The sequence below is a fragment of the Lissotriton vulgaris genome, chromosome 2_1 (assembly GCF_964263255.1).
Source record: "Lissotriton vulgaris chromosome 2_1, aLisVul1.2, whole genome shotgun sequence".
Taxonomy (NCBI): domain Eukaryota; kingdom Metazoa; phylum Chordata; class Amphibia; order Caudata; family Salamandridae; genus Lissotriton; species Lissotriton vulgaris.
The window spans coordinates 122,235,956-122,255,086 of record NC_141687.1 but is presented as its reverse complement, the minus strand read 5'-3'; the positions used below and the strand labels follow the sequence as shown (position 1 = coordinate 122,255,086).

At 44.7% G+C, this 19,131-nt stretch overlaps 1 protein-coding gene across 2 annotated transcripts in view; it reads right to left on the bottom strand.

The window, feature by feature from the left end:
* Positions 1-19,131, bottom strand: part of LOC147729678 (3 beta-hydroxysteroid dehydrogenase type 7-like) — a 98,315-nt gene that overhangs the window by 64,302 nt on the left and 14,882 nt on the right. Inside the window, exons 2-3 of one of the 2 annotated variants that reach the window (XM_086954563.1) lie at positions 9,088-9,253; positions 5,201-5,356 (exon numbers count right to left, since the gene is read on the bottom strand). In XM_086954563.1, the coding sequence (XP_086810689.1) occupies positions 5,201-5,356; positions 9,088-9,235 (304 nt within the window). In that variant the 5' untranslated portion in view covers positions 9,236-9,253. The remainder of the gene's footprint in view (positions 1-5,200; positions 5,357-9,087; positions 9,254-19,131) is intronic. The other variant, XM_086954564.1, reaches the window with a different exon arrangement.

Below are 19,131 nucleotides of genomic sequence, written 5' to 3'. Positions count from 1 at the left end.
CTAACTATATTTCGCGCACCCGCAATCCACTGCTGATGATGTCACATATAACATCATTCATGACATGGTCAGTGACATCACTGATGAGATGGTTACACTTGTTACCTTTCTCTTTTTCTCTTTGTCTGGCACTACCGTTCACGTTGAGAACAAGTTGGAAATCATAAGGGTGTGTCTCAGGCACAGATAGCACTTCACATTTGAACACATTGTGTTACGTATGAATAGGAGTCACTTTTCTTATGCACATTTTGCGGCACTGATGTTTTGAACTTATCTCTTCTTTAATTTTTCATACCTTACTACAGTGCAAATTCTATCTTATTACATTGTAATTTGCATTGTGTTTCACACATTGCAATTTTATTGTGTTGTAGGTTTCCTGTGGAGTACGCAGTTGTACAATCGAAATCTCGAAATCTTGACCCACATGCTTTACCTATCCCCTGAGGAAGGGTTCGAGTGGGAACCCGAAATGCATTGGGAGTGTGTTGTTTCTTTTCTATTAATCTGCTGAATATATGTGTGAGGATTAACGATGATTGTAGAAGTTGATTCTCAAGCTCATGTTTGCATTGCAATTAAGTGCATACTGTAAAAATATTGTTGATTTTTGTATATGAAATATGATTCATTATGGCTTGATAAATTAACATGTTCAAGAGTTTAAAAAATGTTGATTATCTTTGAGTACTTTATAGTCTATAGCTGTGCTCCACCTCAGACTGTGGTTTTCCACAGCCTCCTTTTTATTATTCTGAAGCAAGGAAGGCAGGATAAAGGTGTGGGACCTCCCTCTACCATCAGGAATGTGCACATTTATATTAGGAGGGGTTAGTAGTTCCCAGCCTAATACCTGGCTATTATCTAGTATGCACAAATGCCTTCCATAAACCCCCAACACATTTATAAACAAGTACTGTCAACGCTTGTCTTTTGAATTTCTTGTAGAAAAAGGGTTTTTGAATCTTCACTGAGAGAGGGCAGATCATAAATGGGCAGAGGAAATGCAGGTTGGCTTCAAATATAGTACAGGATGGGCAAGCAGGAGGAGGTAAGGTGAGCAGGCGGGCGAGGAGGCGTGGGAACATGGAAACACATGGTCATGAGAAATCAGGGCGATGCCGGGGCAACCCTGGCAGAGATGTGCATGTTCAAGAATGCAGAGGGAAGTGAGGGTAGGGTACCTGCAGTGACACTGGAAAACCTGGGCAGGGAGGCACAGGGACACAAAGAGGCATGGAATGCAGAGGGGGCACTGGTAAAATGGGATTGAACACTGTGGGTGCGGGCAGCAAAGGAGTGGGGGCATAGAAAGCACAGAGGCTTGTGAAAGCTTGGGGGAGGGGGCAATGCCAGGTACATAATGGCACGGCCTTCCAAAGAAAAAAAAGCATATGGAGTGTAAAATATGCAGGTGCACATACAAGAGCATGAAAAGGCCAAAGCACCCTCCCCCTATTGTCACTCGTTATACTGAGGGGAGTAGAGCTAGCCCTGCTTTGACCTCTCTGATGCATTGCAGACATACAAGCAGCAACCATGATGATGCTCATGTCGCAGTGACTTATTTTTATTATTTCTACCTTGAGACAGCGCATGTGCATCTTGTTCACTACAAAGGGGTTTGGAGACCGGCCATTGCGTACCATTTGTTGGCTTCATTGTCAGTCTTATTTGCTGGTTCCAGTATCACTTTCTCTTTGTTTCTCTCTTCCATGGAACATAGACCAGATACTGATTGCTTCTTCTGATTAGTGTCCTTCCACTGCTTGCACTGGGATTGAGGTACTTTCTTCTTCCTACCCCGTTTTCTTCATTGTTGCTTGTTCCACCATTACTCCTCTCACGTCGTTGCTTGCCCAACACTGTTGCTTCCCACTGATCCATCCATGCTGTTGTTTGCCTGTTGTTTTTGCTTGCCCCGTGCCCCCGCTTCCCTCCCGCGTTGTAGCTTGTCCACTGTGTCATAGACCATACTTGTTACTACCCTGTGAACCTCTGCCCATTGCTGCTTTCCCAGTGACATCCACTACTTTGCTTCCCACTGATCCATCCATGTTGTTGTTTGCCTGTTGTTTTTGCTTGCCCCGTGCCCCCGCTTCCCTCCCGCGTTGTAGCTTGCCCACTGTGTCATAGACCATACTTGTTACTACCCTGTGAACCTCTGCCCATTGCTGCTTTCCCAGTGACATCCACTACAACTTCTCCCACCCGTTGCTGCTTGCCATGTGATGCTTGTCTCCTCTATTGGCTTTGCCAATGCTTCTTTATTTAACACTTTCACATGCTCTTGGTAAAACATAAGGAAGAAAGGAAGCATTATTATTAGAGAAAGAGTATGAGGTGGAATGGACAGCACAAACATTGAGATCAGAGCAAGTGGATAAATATCTACAATGCAGTGAGGGTTCTGGGATCCGAAGAGGATAACAGTGTGGCATCAGTTGGTTGGAATTAGCTTCTTGGTCCTATCGGCATCAATACTGGATGTATTGATCTACCTGGGTTGGGAACAGTGAGAGACAATGCCACAGGCTACCGGCTACGTCTGAGTTTCGGTTCATGGCAACCCCACAGTCATGGTCTCTGCTCCTGCTGGTGTGGAGCCAGCAGCCGCATTCCAAGCTCTGCTTCCAGGGCCCACCTCACTTAACCTGGCTCAACCTTTTCCATTACCAGTCCATAGGCCTTTTGCTCAAGCTCGCCTGCCTTGTCAGTAGCAGAATATTCCCACAAGAATTAACATACCAGCAAACATCAACTAATCACAGTTATTGTCCCAGAGAATGTTTGTCCTTCATACGGACGTACTACCTTCCAGCACAGATGATTTACAAATAGGCTACCAGGGTAGGATATTTGTAAGCCACAACTCTGAGGCGCGAGATTCCACTAAATATACTGCTATTGCGGCCAATTCTGCCTCACGATGTCCAATTTCATAATCTATACCTCTCCCTGCCGCTGATCAGCTGATTATATAGGAGCCCTGACAAAGTTCTCTCTGACACAGATCGGGAACGAAACGCGCTGGCTGTGTGCGAGTTTTAAAAGATTGATTGTATAAAAAGAAGCAATTTTGGAACAGATTCCTACTTGCGTATATTGACTTCACAACGATTGCACCTTCCATTCCCTCTTGAAAATTTGGCTACTACTGACACCTCTGGACGGCGGGTGCAGGAAGTGATTGCACCACTTTCTAATTTAATGTACATTTTGCCTTTTAAGATCATTCAATTCAATTCAAAACTTTATTTGGCAGCATTTTTGCAGCCATAAAAGTTATTCACAAACAGAAAATGATAAAAATATTTGACCAATACATATATGTCTCAGCCAGAAGGATATAATATCTCATAGAGTACCAAACTGCAACAGCATATCTCCTCAGTGCATCAAAGTTTGTGCCCGCGTGGCAGGCTTTAAAAAAGCTCCCACATTAGAAAACACTTCATAATTACGTAAAAGTAATACGAATCTAAGAGCAGGTCTGCATTGATTTAGTTCCTGACCTGTTGGGACTACTCGAGATGGAAAAAAGCCAATAAGATCATTACTGGTGAAATTCCCTTGATGATAGAAACATTCCCACCCAAAGATGGCCACTAAGTTTGCCCACTAGACAAGGTAGACATTCAACCTATGAAATAGAGAACCCCTTGGCACGTCCATTACCAATGCAATGCGACCAAGGACAGCACTGAAAGAAAAGGACACTACAACTCCGAAGATCCGTATTCTGTGGATTAAAGGTAATAGCCCTCCTTAGATTGTACTTTTTGCTGTCATCTGAAAAAAAAATTACACCTCAAATGATAATTTACCTGAAAATGTTTTAAGAATTTTAATTGTTTTGTTAATTGCCTCTCAATGACACAGGTAATGTGTAGAGACAGAGCGAGAGGCTTTCAGCACATGGAACAGTCTTGGATGAAGCAACATGTATCAATTACTTACCTGGAAATTGTATTACTCTAAATCCTACTCCATCACTTTATTTCATCATCAGATAAGGCGGTACTCCCTCCATAAACACCCCTGCCACTTCCGACTTCTTCTATATAGGCCCCTCACCCCACCACTTGACCTGTTCAGTAGACAAGTGCAGCTCTCACCCAACTCAGTTGTCCAGGAAGGGCGGGAGGGATGTATGAATTAAAGTTATCAGTAGTGCAGCAGATGCAGTTGCACCAGGTCCCAAGGTGGTGAGGGGCACACATTACCCCAATTAGAGACTATGGGGGTCATTAGGATGGCTGTCGGACTTTGTTCACCCACTATCATATTGGGAAATGGGACCAACCGCCATAAGGGCGTGGGTCCTGTGGTGGCCATTAGGATGCGCCCGCCACTGTGGCGGGCACATCCTGCATTCCTGTCATTGTGGCGGGTGGTGCACTCTGCACCTCCTGCCACAAAGCTAGGAAGGCAAGTTGTGCACTTCCATGCACAACATGGCAGGCACCGCGCAGTGCCTGCCATGTTGTACATGGAACTGGAGGGGGGTACCATAGGTACTCCCCATGTGCACCCACCACCCCCCAGAGTCCCTGGGGCCTGCAACAGTCTCCGCAATCAATTACCACATGCCTTTCCATGGCAGCAATGCCACCATGGAAAGGCATGTTTCCGCACCCATGATAATATGGCTGGCGGGGTCTGACAGACACCGCCACCATATTAAACTCTTTTCCGCCCGGTCAACTTTTGACCGGGCGGAAAAGTGGTGAACGGTCTTTCCGTCCGCCATGGTCCCCCCGCCATAGTATTATGGCAGGGGGGGTAATGGGTGACGGGTGGGAACAAATCTCTGGTAGATCGCCACCGCCATGCGATCCGCCCGAGTTCCTATTGGGCCCCTATTTGTTTTCTATTACCAAATCAGGGAATGGGGGTGCAGTCTCTTTTCATGCATTAGGACCTTTGGTGCTCTTGTTATGCCATTGGATCTGAACAAGATGGTGAAATTGGGTGATGTTTAGAAAACAGCTCTTTCGCACAACAATGCCTGAGTCTGAAATATAGGTTGGCCTGAGGAAGCGCCTTCCTGAACCTACAATATTGATTTTGCGGTCTAAGACGTTCACCCTGTTGCTATGAAAGGTTTTCACAGTATTTGTCCTGTGCATGACATGTTTTTCTTTATATCAACAGAATAAAGAGGTTGCCTCCATCTTGGGTTTGTGCTTCTTACCACCAACATTGACGGCCTTCATTTTCCAAAAGGGCTCCAGGTCCAGGTAGTCTAGAAGAGCAGCTGTGTGGATCACCACATGGACCCCTTTCATGGCCTCCAAAAGCTGACTGTACTCAGTGATGTCCCCTCTGATCACTGTCACTTTAGTAGTTGCTGCAAAACATAAATAACCAGAGAAGCCTTAAATCAGAAAGACCACACTACTGATAATCCCAACTTTGCAAACAAAGCTTAGGATACGGCGGCTTCTCGGTTCAATGACGACACGGACCATACGCAACCACTGAGGATTTAGAAAAGCAATAAAGTCCTGGATGTTCCCAGAACCAGGATTAAGGTGACCAGTTTGTATATGCAGCCTACAAATCTATGCCCTTGCCATCCTCCGCAAGCTTAAGGTACGGTTGGTCGCCGCTGCAGCCAGTCTGTAGTCCTGCTCGACACCAATACTCTATACTTCAACTACCACCCTTCCCTTCCTTCTTCATCCATGCACCTGAGGAGTTACAACCACTCATCTAGTAGTCTTTGGAGCTCTTTAAGGCCTCGGAAAAAAGTAGTAGATAGCTACAGAAATAAAGCAATAAATACAATAAAATATACAGTGCCTAAAGTAAACAGGCAGCCTACCAGTCTATTTGTTTATCATCCAAATGTTACAATGCAGATGACACAACATCTCATTTTCACCATCCTCCGCTCACCCAGATAAGGTGTTTACTTTATACACTCAAGGCTCCAGGGAGGGCTTCATAAGCAAACCCATCTATACAGAACAACCGTACATGACCGGGGCTGAGGCTTTGTATTAACAGCCTGCTTGTTGCAGCCAATTCATACACTCTTTTAAGTGAAAATATTCTATTTGTAGTTTCCAACCAGTTGGTGTTGCATGTATTCGTCCGAAGAATATTCCTTGATAAAGGTTTAAAGCCACAACCATATAATAGTATAAAGAAAGCACCCCTCTCCTAAGAGAATCTCATAACCTATTTGGTAAAGGGATCCGTTCTCTTTGTAAATTAGAGGGATAGAATTGTTGCTAGAACTGCCTCTGTCCCAAGCGAAAAATGCTGTGGCAAAAAATGATGGACAGAATGCTGAATAAATCAAACATTCACCCCCAATCAAAAGATCTGGTTTAAATCCATTGTTCTTTTGCTCACTATGTCACCCCAGTTTGGACCCAGCCATATGCAAATCAGTTTTGATCCTGTCCTCCCTGGACCAGAAACAAGCATCCTGGGACCAGTTTTGGGATATCACCCCTTATCAGCGAGGCTAGCTTGAATCCAGAGAACAGCGAGCAAGGGACCCATGTCTTGAACTTCCCCTTCCCACTTAGGGCAAAAAATGTTGTGGCAACAAATGATGGACGGAGTCAAGCACGATTAACAGCTAGTACATCCCTGTATTGGCCTGGTCCACCGCCTTCATAGACACACATGCCCCATAATTCTATCAGGAAACCAGACACAAATAGAAGCATTCCCTAGAAAAAAATCTCTATACAGTAAGGTGCAAAATGTTTTATACTGAAGTGCTGGTCTGTTGAGTACGAATAGCCCCATACGAAATTGTAATTACAATGGCGAACATCAAGAAATTACTCAAAGCACATCAAATTTCTTGAATTTTCGCATTATGTGATTTCACTTTTTTTTTTTAGCTGAGAGTGCAACTTGCATAAAAAGAAGCCTTGCAAGATAATATCAGGAGATTGGTTCACACAGAAGATGTCTCACTGAGAGCCATTTTCTGCTCAAAGTCCCTCTCTTGCGTATATCCTCCAAGACGATTATCGAAGGAGTGAGTGTGTTTCATCTGCAAGAGTATAAGGATTAAATCAGGGCACGTGACTTAGGGCAGGAGTAAATACGATCACTTGAAATGGGAAAGAAAGTGGATGGGGATTAAGAAAGAGGAGGCCAGTTTTGTAGAAGAAGCCACTGAACTACTGGAACTAGTCAAAGAAATCCTCCCTCTAGAACCAGCGGATTACGGCAAACTGTATAGAAAAGGCTTCTGTGCCTCACACCCACAGAATGCAGGAATGAAAATGATCCTATGGGTTGTCATCCCACAAAATGCACAAGCCCTCACAAAATTTATAGGTGGAGAGTGCAGTGGAGTGGTGTGGCTCACTGGTTAGAGGCGGCAGACCCGGAAGCAGAGGACGGCCCGGGACCAGGGTTCAATTCCTGACGCGGCAGGGTCGTGGACCAAAGTCAGCAGACTCGATTATTCTCGCCTCGGTGCCTACTCTAACCAGGGATCACACTCGGCAACTCTGGGCATTAGCTTGCCTCATCTCCACAACGGCCCCCCACATACGCCGAGGATGCCTGGTTTCACCTTGGAGATTCCCAGTAGGGACCATCTCACAGGGAAAGCCAGGACGGGTTCCCCAGCGGTCTACAGCGCGGAGATACCCCATGTGGGGTGATTCATGCACTTTACAAGACATCATTACATTACATTTCATAACGTGGAAAAAAACAAGGGTCCTCTAGGTTCTGATGTGCAGCACAGTTGGATTTCCCTATTCATGTTCATGGCATATAAGGGAGAACACTTATAAGAGGACAACTTGAAGAACCTTAAAGTGTGCCACTAGTTTATGGACTGGCTAGGACAGAGGAGCATAGGCACTGTATCTAAAGCTGAGGAAACCATCATTTAGTGGGTGACTTCATGGGGCATGGTAGTTTGTGATACCACAGTATTAGGTTCATGTTGTTAATGACCAGCCTCTTACATAAAAGAATCCCCTGAAATGAGTGATAAGGTATATTTTTAAAAGAGAGTATCAGACAATTACTGCACAAACTCAGAGCAAAACTAGGTCATAAAGGAACACAACCTGTTAAGTGACCTATTCAGATAAGCTATGCCAGCCCTGAGCCAATCTCTTCTGCCCACACATGATGCAATGTAACACCAGTGCTTCAGTGCTACTGAAACATGAATGCCCTGATTACGAGCTTAGGTGCTACTGATCAAACCTGGTAATAACAATACCATAGGGTACAATATTTATTGCATGCAATAAATAATACCTATTATGAATTGGTGGGGAATAACATGCAGATTTATTTCTTAATCACCGAAAGCCGCATGATAAGGTAAACACTGGGGGGCATATTAACAAGTGGCTTTATCTCCGCTTTAAAAGCCAAGAGAGCGGAGATAAAATTATCTCCCTATTACCTAGCTGTCGCTAACACCAGTTAGCGACAGCTAGTAGGAGATAGCGACCATCTTGGGCCCCGCTTTGCATGTCAGTGATATTCATCACTAATGACATGCAAAGTGGGTGTGCCAAGATGTTGGCGTATGGAAACAGTCGCTAACATCACTATCTCCTATTACCAACTTTTGGAGATATTCGCGCTAAGCGCGAATATCTCCAAAAGCTAACACCTGCCATGAGCAGTTCTTAGCCATGTTATCCAATGGGAGGTGAATAACATGGCTAAGAGCATTAGCTTGGTAATGCATGAATGTCACTGACTTTTCAGCGATATTCATGCATTTCGGCCGATTTTTATCGCTTAGGAGATAAACCTTGATAATAGCAAGGTTCCTAAGCGATAAAAATCGCCGCAGCTCGGCGATAAAAATATCGCCGCTAAACCAACATAGCGATAATTATCGCTAGTTGTTGGTAATATGCCCCTATATGCTTTTATCAGATGCATTAAATACCTACCAACTCGTAATTCAGACCTAGGTGTAAATAGGAGTTTACGCACGGGTCGAACTCTAACGGCCAACCTATAATAAGGGCCTCAGAGCGTTACATTTAGTGACTGACTGTTGCAACTTTTTTGCTTTGCAAATAGCCTATTTTGGCTGTGTGATTAGTTATGGAAAAATCATACCTGTGGCAAAAGCTTTCACGCTTTCATTTTCCATGGTGTCAAAGATGCGGACCTCACTGATGTAGTCTTCTTTGGCCAGCAGCTCCACAATGCGTTCCCCCAAGAACCCACCGCCTCCAGTCACCAGGTACACCAGGTCCGCTGCCATCTTCAGAATGAGACAAGCCTGTGATTTGGGCAGATCATGGAAAACTGATCTCAGAGCAGCTACATCTGTATCTTTACACCAGATAGATTTGTATGGAAATGTGACAGGGAAGATATAATGACTGACAATTTAATGTAAACTCATCTTGCCATTTTGCTATTTTACTCATACAGTAATCCTTTGAATCTGTACTGTATAGTAAATGTAAAATTAGAGTGTGAGAGCCAAGGGTCTTTCTATATCTCAGCCAGTCAGTCATAACATAGAAGATTTTGTTGGTTTTCCCTCCAAGAAATCACAACACCTCTGAACATACAAAAAATAGAAAACTAGTACAGACTAAGGGATTTTACATCTTCACACTGACATTGCCAACCGCACATGGAAACTGTAGATTTCTCCATCAAACAATCTCCCTTGCACTACTCGTCAAAAAAATGCCTAAGCATTATCATGGCAGGTGGATATCAACAAACCATTCTAACATGCAAACAAGCTATTTGCATATATACAGAGGCTCAGCAAACAAATGATTTGCATATATACAGATGTTCATTGCCATTAACCTTTTAAACAACTGTTTACACATACAAGGACCTTTATAATTGCATATCTCAACAAAAAAGTTGAGCACATTTGCAAGATGTGATACTATATTCTTTCCGAACTGTTTTTAATACTTTGCAGCATAGATAGCAATAGAATGGTAAAATGAGCAAAAAATAGGTTTCATTGTCTGCTTTGTCTATTAAACATAAAATATGTTGATTGAGTATCCTTCCATTTTGTCATTAAACTATTCAGCTGCCTCAGACATACCTTATGTGGACACATAGCGGGCATGGTGGACCTACCTGAATTTAATCCCTTTGAGGATAAACTCCTGATGGGGATCTCGGTAGAGGGGATATCTCTCAGATCCTTCGACCCCAGGTCATTAATGCCCCGGGCAGATTTGCAGCCCTTCGACAGAAATGGGAGGAATGGGTGAGCCCGCTTGATGAGATGGATTGGAAGGAATCTTGAATGGGCCCTTAAGAAATTGCAATTTCCTTCCGCCTCCACTAAATCAAACTGGAATATTTCCATGCCACATCTCTTTCCCATCTCCACCTATGGCTAGCGGGTTAACTTCCTGCCCACGAGAATTCAATGCACCTGCCCAAATGCAGACTTCCCTCACATCGTTTGGGACTGCCCCATTGTTGCTGAGTCCTGGAGCCAGATTGGGCGAACCATGACCAGAGTATTGGGATACCGTATCGACCTGATGGCTAAGGTGGCCATCTTGGGATTGGAGTGACCGCATCCTGGTGGGCATTGCCTCGATGGTGGCCAAAAGAGACTTTTCCCATGGATGGAAACTATCAACACCAGATCCTTGAGATACTATTTGGTATTGTATCACCTTGGTCCAATGAGAGTCTTTACTTTGTGCCTGTACAGGTGTTCACTGTTTTCAAATCATTAACATTCTCTATCAATAAAACTAAATATTCAAATGCAAATGTTATAGTGTAACTGGGCTTCATCCTGGACTCCTCCCTCTCCATGACCAGACAAGTCAACGCCGTCTCCTCGTCGTGCTTCAATATCCTGCGCATGCTACGTAAGATCTTCCGGTGGATCCCCACCGAGACCAGGAAGACGGTCACCCAGGCCCTCGTCACCAGCCGTCTGGACTACGGCAACACCCTCTGCGCCGGAACCAACGCCAAACTCCAGAAGAGACTCCAGCGGATCCAGAACGCCTCAGCACGACTCATCCTGGACATCCCCCGTCGCAGCCACATCTCCGGACACCTGAGAGATCTGCATTGGCTCCCGGTCAACAAGAGAATCACCTTCCGTCTCCTCACCCACGCACACAAAGCCCTACACAGCCAAGGCCCAGGATACCTCAACAGCCGCCTCAACTTCTACGCTCCCAAACGCCAGCTTCGTTCGACCAGCCACGCCCTCGCCGCCGTCCCCCGCATCCGCAGAGCCACCACAGGGGGACGGTCCTTCTCCTACCTCGCCGCCAAGACATGGAACTCCCTCCCCACCCACCTCCGCCTGACCCAGGACCACCTCGCCTTCAGGAAACAACTCAAGACCTGGCTGTTCGAGCAGTAGCGGATCCCCCCCTCCTCCCCTCCCCCCCCAAGGCCTTGAGACCCTCTGGGTAAGTAGTGCGCTATATAAATACGATGATTGATTGATTGATTGATTGATTGATAACTTCAAATAAATTGCATATACATATGATAAGGTATGCTTACTCACACAGGCTTCCCTGCGTGAAGACGTTTTGATTTGGTAATAAGATGTGTTAAATGACTGTCTTGACAGCATCTAACAGTGCAACACATTAATCATGTCAATACAACATGATTTTTCATATCTCTAGGTCTTATAGCTTCAGGTTCGTGGAACAAATGCATCACACTTAAACCAATCAATGTGACTCTATTGTACCTTACACAGGTGAACTGGAGGGCATGGTCACACAATTGTAAACCCTGAAGATCTCTGTGAACATACTTGGTGGCTGTGTTAAACCATATGTGGACATGCAGAAATTAAGAGGCGTAAAGGTAGAAATATCCCAAATATGTTTAACTATTTTTAATCTAAAGATCCTCCCACATCAAGAAGAGAGTTGTTGACCTAGTAAGGAACAGATTAAAAGGCAACAGGAGCAACCCTTAAACCTATGGGAACCAGGGAAATGTGTGTCTTATCTGCAACAGTGGTTCACAATGGGGTCAATCGAACAGAAAATAAATAATACGAAGTTGAATAACCTCATGCAATTAATGCCTAAGAAGACCACCACCACATAAATAGAATTAATATAACAAATTAATTTATATTAGACACATTAGTTTATATACAACACAAAATTGCCAAGTATTTACAAAAACTTAACAGTGCAATGTGGCCCAAGCGTGAAGCATGTAACACCACAAATCACAACTATAAAACCAAAGAAATGTTACTAAATCTAGACAGGAGCTGATCAACTAGTGACAAACGATCCACAAAATGACTTCAATAATCTATATAATGACTGATCCTTAATCTGCAGAGGACTCAGCAGGGCATATACTACATAGGCAGGAGGACATCAACAGAAGATTCCTGGAATTCTATGCCACACTATATAGGCGCAGAGCCGGGTGGGAGAGTGATGCGATTGGGGAGTACTTGAACGCAATCCCACTTACTGCTTTAAAGGCTGAGGCCTTAGGAGCCCCCATTAATGTACATGCAACATCGGCTGTAATTAAGGGACTGGCTAAAGGTAAAACACCTGGAATAGAGCTGTACGCTGTGGATGTTGAGGAACTACCACCCAGGTTAGAGGACGTATATGGGGCAACCCTGGAGGAAAGTCAACAACCGGGGTCCACCTGGGAAGCCCTGATTGTCCCACTTCTTCAGCCTGGTAAGAGCCTCACAGAGCGTAAAGCCAACAGGCCATTATCAATGTTAAATTTAGATTTTAAAATACTAAGTTAAATACTGGCTATGAGACTGCAACCGCTTATGTCGACCTTTGTACATCAGGACCAGGCAGGATTCATCCTGGGGCGCAATATGGCACACAATATCAGGTGGCTCTTAGCCCTTATGACTAGAGGAGGTGCAGGGAGAGACGAAGAAGTGGTCTTCGCAGTAGACATGGAAAAGGCTTGTGACAGTCTTGAGTGGGGATTTTTATACGGTGTCCTCGACAAAATGGGAATGGGGCAGGGCTTTTAGGCATGGGTTAGACTACTAAATTCAGGGCCAACAGCAAGAATTTGATCAGGATGAACGATCTCAGAGAGATGCAGAGTTGAGCAGGGGACTCGACAGGGATGCCCTCTCTCGCCGCTCCTCTTTACCTTCGCAATGGAGCCTTTGGCCTCCTTGGCCCGCACAGGAGGATGCCACCAAGGGATACTATTGGGGGCTAAAACGCACTATATTGCCCTTTATGCTGATGATCTGTTGCTTTTCCTGGGTAATGCGCACGTGGATCTACTAGGAGCTAGGTCTTTGATGGGTGAGTTCGGAGAACTATCCAGACTGAAAATTAACTGGTGAAAGTGCAAATTGTTTCCATTGATGGGTGCTGGGACCCCCGTGGAGGAATTGGGAGCTCTCACATGGAAACCCCACTGTCTAGAGTACTTGGGGTGAAATTATATCATGCCCCGGCTGACATATTTGAGGAAAACCTAATTAAGGCACTGAGGTCCTTGAAGGCCAACATGGAGTTTTGGAAGGGTCTCCCACTATCGCTAGCTGGAAGAGTGGCCCTCTTGAAAATGGTGACGTTGCCAAGACTAATATACTTCTTCACAACACTTCCAATGTGGATACCCTCAAAATGGCACTCAGACTTACACTCTATAGTTACATTCTTCCTGTGGGGCATGGACTGGAGGCGGGTCGCTCTTAGAACAAAGCAACGATCAACGCGGGAGGGAAGACTAGCAGTCCCAGATTTTGAGCAATACTACTTAGCGGCCCAACTACAGTGGGTAGCGAGGTGGATAGGAGACCTCCAATCCCAGACCTGGGAGGTGGACCCAATTGCTCTAGATGTGGGAATCTTATGCAACCTACTGTTGGGTAGGGGTAGAGACACATCTGAAGATTCTGAAGTGATAATGATAGCCAGACGGTGCCGGAGACAAGTTCTCCAAAAGACGCAGACCAAATTCCCATACTCACCTGACCTTCCCATAAAAGTACTCAGGGTGCTTTCTTGTGGATCAGCTTGGGTGGGACTCGAAGACTGGGAGGCAGCGGAGTGACAAGAATAGGGGATCTGTTCAGCGGGTGGAGGGAACTCATGTCTTTTGAGGACTTCAGAGAAGGGTATGACCTGCCCCAGGGGCATTTTCTACTGCATGTGGGGCTAGTAGCGGCGATTAGAGCACATTGATGATTGGGACTTGCTAAGCCCCCCTGCATGCCACTTGTGGGTCCTTGGGCACTGGGGGAGGTAGAATTAACGTAGTTTCATGCCTATATGGGGCCCTAAGCAGAGCTATGACACAACAACTGACTAAACTACTGAATTACTGGACGGAGGACCTGATTATCCCCCTAGATGACAAATCCTGGGGAAACGTATTGAGGGGGATACCCAAATCATTGAGAAATGCCCTCTTCCGACTAATCAACTTTTTCACATTGCACAGTGCATACCTCACTCCCGCGAAGCTAAACAAGTTTTTCAGAGGGATGATGCAAAATGCCGAAGATGCGGAGAGGTGGGTGTGGAGCTACTACATATGCTATGGACATGCCATGGGATACAGACCTTTTGGGTAGCAGTAGCAACCACCATTGGGGGGTAATAGACCGCCTGATCTCATCCACATCTGCTCACTGTTTATTGGGGCTGTTCCCACACAATGCTAAGAACCGGGTCACTAGTTGATTTCAAGACCTCGCCCTGGCTCTAGCAAAGCGGGAGATTACGCAACATTGAAATTCCCCGGGGGGGCAAAAAAGTTTCACTTGGAAGGCTGAGATAGAGAAATGGATGGCCTGTGAGGGGAGAATACTCCCTCGAAATGCCAAAAGAGGGATTGGGAAATTGTAGCGAGCTCGGACCTCGGAAGCCCTAGTCAACAGCCTGAAAGAGCCTGAATTAACTTCAGGGGAGACGACTCCGATGGGGGTATCCCCACAAGGTACGCCCGACCCGCGTGCATGGAGGGAGGAGGAAACATGGATTTAGAGAGGGGGATTCTGATACACTCCAAAACTAGAAGACGGCGGAGGGGGAACAGCTGGGCGGGAGGGAGGGGGGGAGGAAACCACAAGGATTATATTTAACCTTCAGGCACACAATTATAACTGATACAGGACGACTACTGGAGATCTGCTATGGGGGAGGGAAGAAGGGAGTTCGGCGTTAGGAAAGATAAGTGAATGTGTATTAGTTCCAGTACTTTGTCAAAATCTCATAACCCTAGATCAGTTGCACAAAGGGTCGATACGATGTAACTAATTGTTGAAAATATTTATAGAAATGTAATGTAATGGATATCAAATGTGTTATTTGAAACTCCAATAAAATATGTTTAAGAAAAAATGACAGATCCTTAATTGATGAGTTTGTGACTCATTGGTGTCAAAACCAAGTCGACCGGGCCCTGTCTGTTCTGTGTCCACACTGTGCAGCTTATGTGGGCACACTTCTCCAACAGGAAACAGCCACGACTTATAGCATGTACATAATATTATGATATGTCTTGAGAAAAGGTACATTAACATTCAAAGCATAAGAACTTAAAAATTTTTTTTTTACTTTTTAAAAAAATATAATATATGTTTATTTATTTTCTATTTATTTTTTTACAACTGTGGGCTGCACCACTAAACCATGTATCCAAAAATAATGATTAAATGTCCATCCAATGTTGGAAATATTTTAAAATGTCTTTTTTCTTCCTTTGGTTAGTTCAAAGTAGAGCACCAGGCAGCCAACGCGTTTCGTTCTTTTAGACAAGAACTTCGTCAGGACTATCAGATTGTTTGTGGTTATATTCAAGAAGGGCAACCTCCTTTGCTAAGGACCTAGGAACGTTAAATGGCTGTTGTACCTATCAATCTTGTTGCTGGCTGAACTCTTAAAACCAACGAGGAGAACTATTAAATGGCGGTTGTGCCAGAGCACGGCGTCTTGGACGCCAAAATATACGTAAATCTGAGCGCTCGAAAAAAAATATGTTTATTGTTTGATTATTTAAAATCTTTACAATAAAAAGCAACAATAGTGCAACATTAATACTGATCGTTTAAAATCTCAATAAAACCATGTGATTTAAATAATCAACCATATGTTCCCCATTTTTTATACATCTATGAGAATGCAGGGTGATGGATTTTGTTGGTCAAGGTTCGTTTTAGAATGACAGGGTGGACAGATGAAGGGTGCTTTGTTGACACTGTCCAGGGAGGTGTCTGTTTCCTCAGACAGGAAGCGGTAGTCAGTCTGTTGTTGAGACATGTTGAAAGGTGGGCCCCTGGCGATGTTTTTCTGCTTTTATGAGTGACTTTTCCACACCATGAGCGTACTTAACTATTCTAGCAATGGAACTTGCATCTGATGAATTGAAGTGGGTCAGGACTGCTTCCCTGCAAGTGTGCACCCCTTGCTGTTTCCAATGGGGGCACACAAGTATCCGGCAAATTCCGTATGTGGTTGAGCAGAGACAGATCTGTGGACCATGTTTTCGACAGCCAAACCGCATAACCTGCAGGCCATATCTCTAGCTGTCCTCATCCAGGGCTTAATAAATGGTAATGACTGGAATGCACCCATTCGGCAGAACAAGAATTGTTTGTCTTGGGATTTAAGGTTGCCGCAAGGTACTGCTAGGGTTTCAGGGATGTGTAGCTGTTCAATTCAACCCAGGCGTGTTGGCGTTTCGCTAGGGTTGCCCTATCCTCTAAGGATGCTGATATTTTAGATGATTTTGATGACGCCTTTTTGAATTGATGTAGGCTTGCTGAGCTTAGCCACAATTCCTTCAGGCCTAGCAGTATGGTGATGGTATCATTGAGATATTTGAAAAAGGCGTGTGTGGCTTTTTTGCAATCTCCTTCCAAACATGGTGGTTAATAGAATTGGGCTCCGCCTTTTTTAGCTTACAGCAGAGAGTAGCAAAAGCTTCTCCCCTTGCCTGGATCTGCTTTGTTAGCCCAAGCTCGAGTCTGATGTGTGCTGGTGAAGTGCATTGGGGACGATGAAAGATTTGCCTGTACACATGAATTAGGATTTTCTCCAGGACCAAAATGTTTCTGCCTCTCAATGCTTCACACCCATCAGCTAGGGTTGGTATTATTTTTGCTTTGGCGGTTTTAGGTATCGGGGAATATAGGATGGCCTATTTAAGTGCCTAAATAGCTGTGCCAGGCCTGCTGCGAGGGCCATACCTTTCTTTCTTATCTCCTCTTCATGGGACCTAAAGGAAATGTGAATATTTGATGGTTTTCTGAGATTCTTAGGGGCAATCTGAAATAGCTGATGCTTGGAAAACATTACAATCAAACATTAATTGACATAAATGTCATGTATGTACATGAAGATATTTGTATAGCTAGGAAGTAATGGAGCCCAGAACAGTGGGTAAAGCTCAGAAGAATGATTCATTGTGGTTTACAGAGATGAACTTAACTGTTTCTAATATAGTTAAGCATGGTAGTGTTTTCTGTTGTGATAAAAACACAGAAAAGTATGTCCCCGAATCCAGGAATCCCCACTGAGATATTAACACCTGTTGCAAGAAATGCTCATCACCTTAATGCCTGGATGCATCAATCAACTAGCAAAGTGGGGGGATGCATTCCATTCCATGAGCAGCATTCTTTGTACCTTTTGATGAAGTTGAACTAAATGCATTTTTTTAGCAATCTGCAGATTAGGCAACAGATGGTGGATTATGGATCAAATGTGGCAAAATAACATCTATGCCTATTTCATGCTCTGCCAAACAAGACACAGGAAGACCTGTAAGACTCAAACCCGGAAGACACTCACCGGCATGTTAAATACCTGAGGGAACTAGCAGCGCAGGCGCTAGAGCGGTCACCTGCGGAGCCATGACTGGGAGACCGCGGCCATGAACTGAGGTCCTGTAATGGCGTAGCAAGGAGCAGTGCATACAACTCAACAACCATTAGACTCAAGTTCCAGAACAGAGACTTAAAAGGATAACTTGTGCAGACGGGTCATATAATTAATGGGGAACCATCCTGAGGAAGGCCTCTTCATAGATAGAGTGCCCCACCAGAGAAAAAAATCCCATGTGTCGACTTTTTAACCGAGGTACTCCTAGTAACAACTGAACTGTCCTTTGTCTGACAGGTCTTGCAATATGAAAATTATGTTTTTATCATTAAGAGTCTAAGTCCTGTCACCCTTTGCAGGACATCATTTTGTTACATAGAGATAATTTTAGACTGTGTCCTTTTCATTGTTAGGGTTAAATACATTGCTTTAAAGTTGCCATATTAAGGTAGCTCATCTTACCTTTGGATTTTCACTTTGACCTACAGACGTCAGTGGTCAGCAGCGCGTCAAGTCAGAGTGGCGATATCCAGTGTCGCTGCTCTCACTCTCCATCCATTACCCTTTCCCTGTCTCTTCTACTGTTGGATCCAGCTGACAAGGTAAGTCTTTTAACAATATGCTATTATTCTTCCCCTGCTGAAACATCCATCTGTTGACACCTCACGTCAATCCCAAGCCAATAATCACCCCAAATCCATATTGTTTTTCCACCTAAGCTCTTGGTTGGTATACAACCAACTTATTCTACCAGTTAAACTTCTAGCTACGCAATACCTTTAAATTAGAAGTTTGTGAATTCCGCTTCACTTAAATGGCCCTCGTATCTACCTTCCTTAACTCCTTGCATGTGGCGCACATTTCCGCGCTGTGTGGGCAATTTGAATAGTGGGTGGGATTCGATGGCCCCCAGCTGTCTTCTGCACACCCCCACCGTGACATCGGAAGGCTGGGGCCGTCCGAAGCATACAAGGGGTTAAATCTATCTCCCTTTCTCTGTTCACTATATTCACCTTTCCTTTATACACATTCTCTTCAGCCACTCACCTGCCGCCGAGGCTCCCAATGGTTCTGATGCGTTCATGCCCCTTGCCTCCCTTGGATCATGGCCAAAGCTCTTGTCTGTTTCTCCCCTCGTCTTCAGTCACATTAACAGTCTCAAGGGTCCCCACTCTCTCTCGCCGCTGACCACCCTTCCAACTGGCATTCCCCAAACTCCCTACTGGGTTCTCCTCTGCTCTCACTGTAGATGATCTTACTTGGTGATTTTTTTTGTTTAATAATGTATTTATAAGTGTATGGATCGGGCGTTGACTCAGGGCAAGATGGC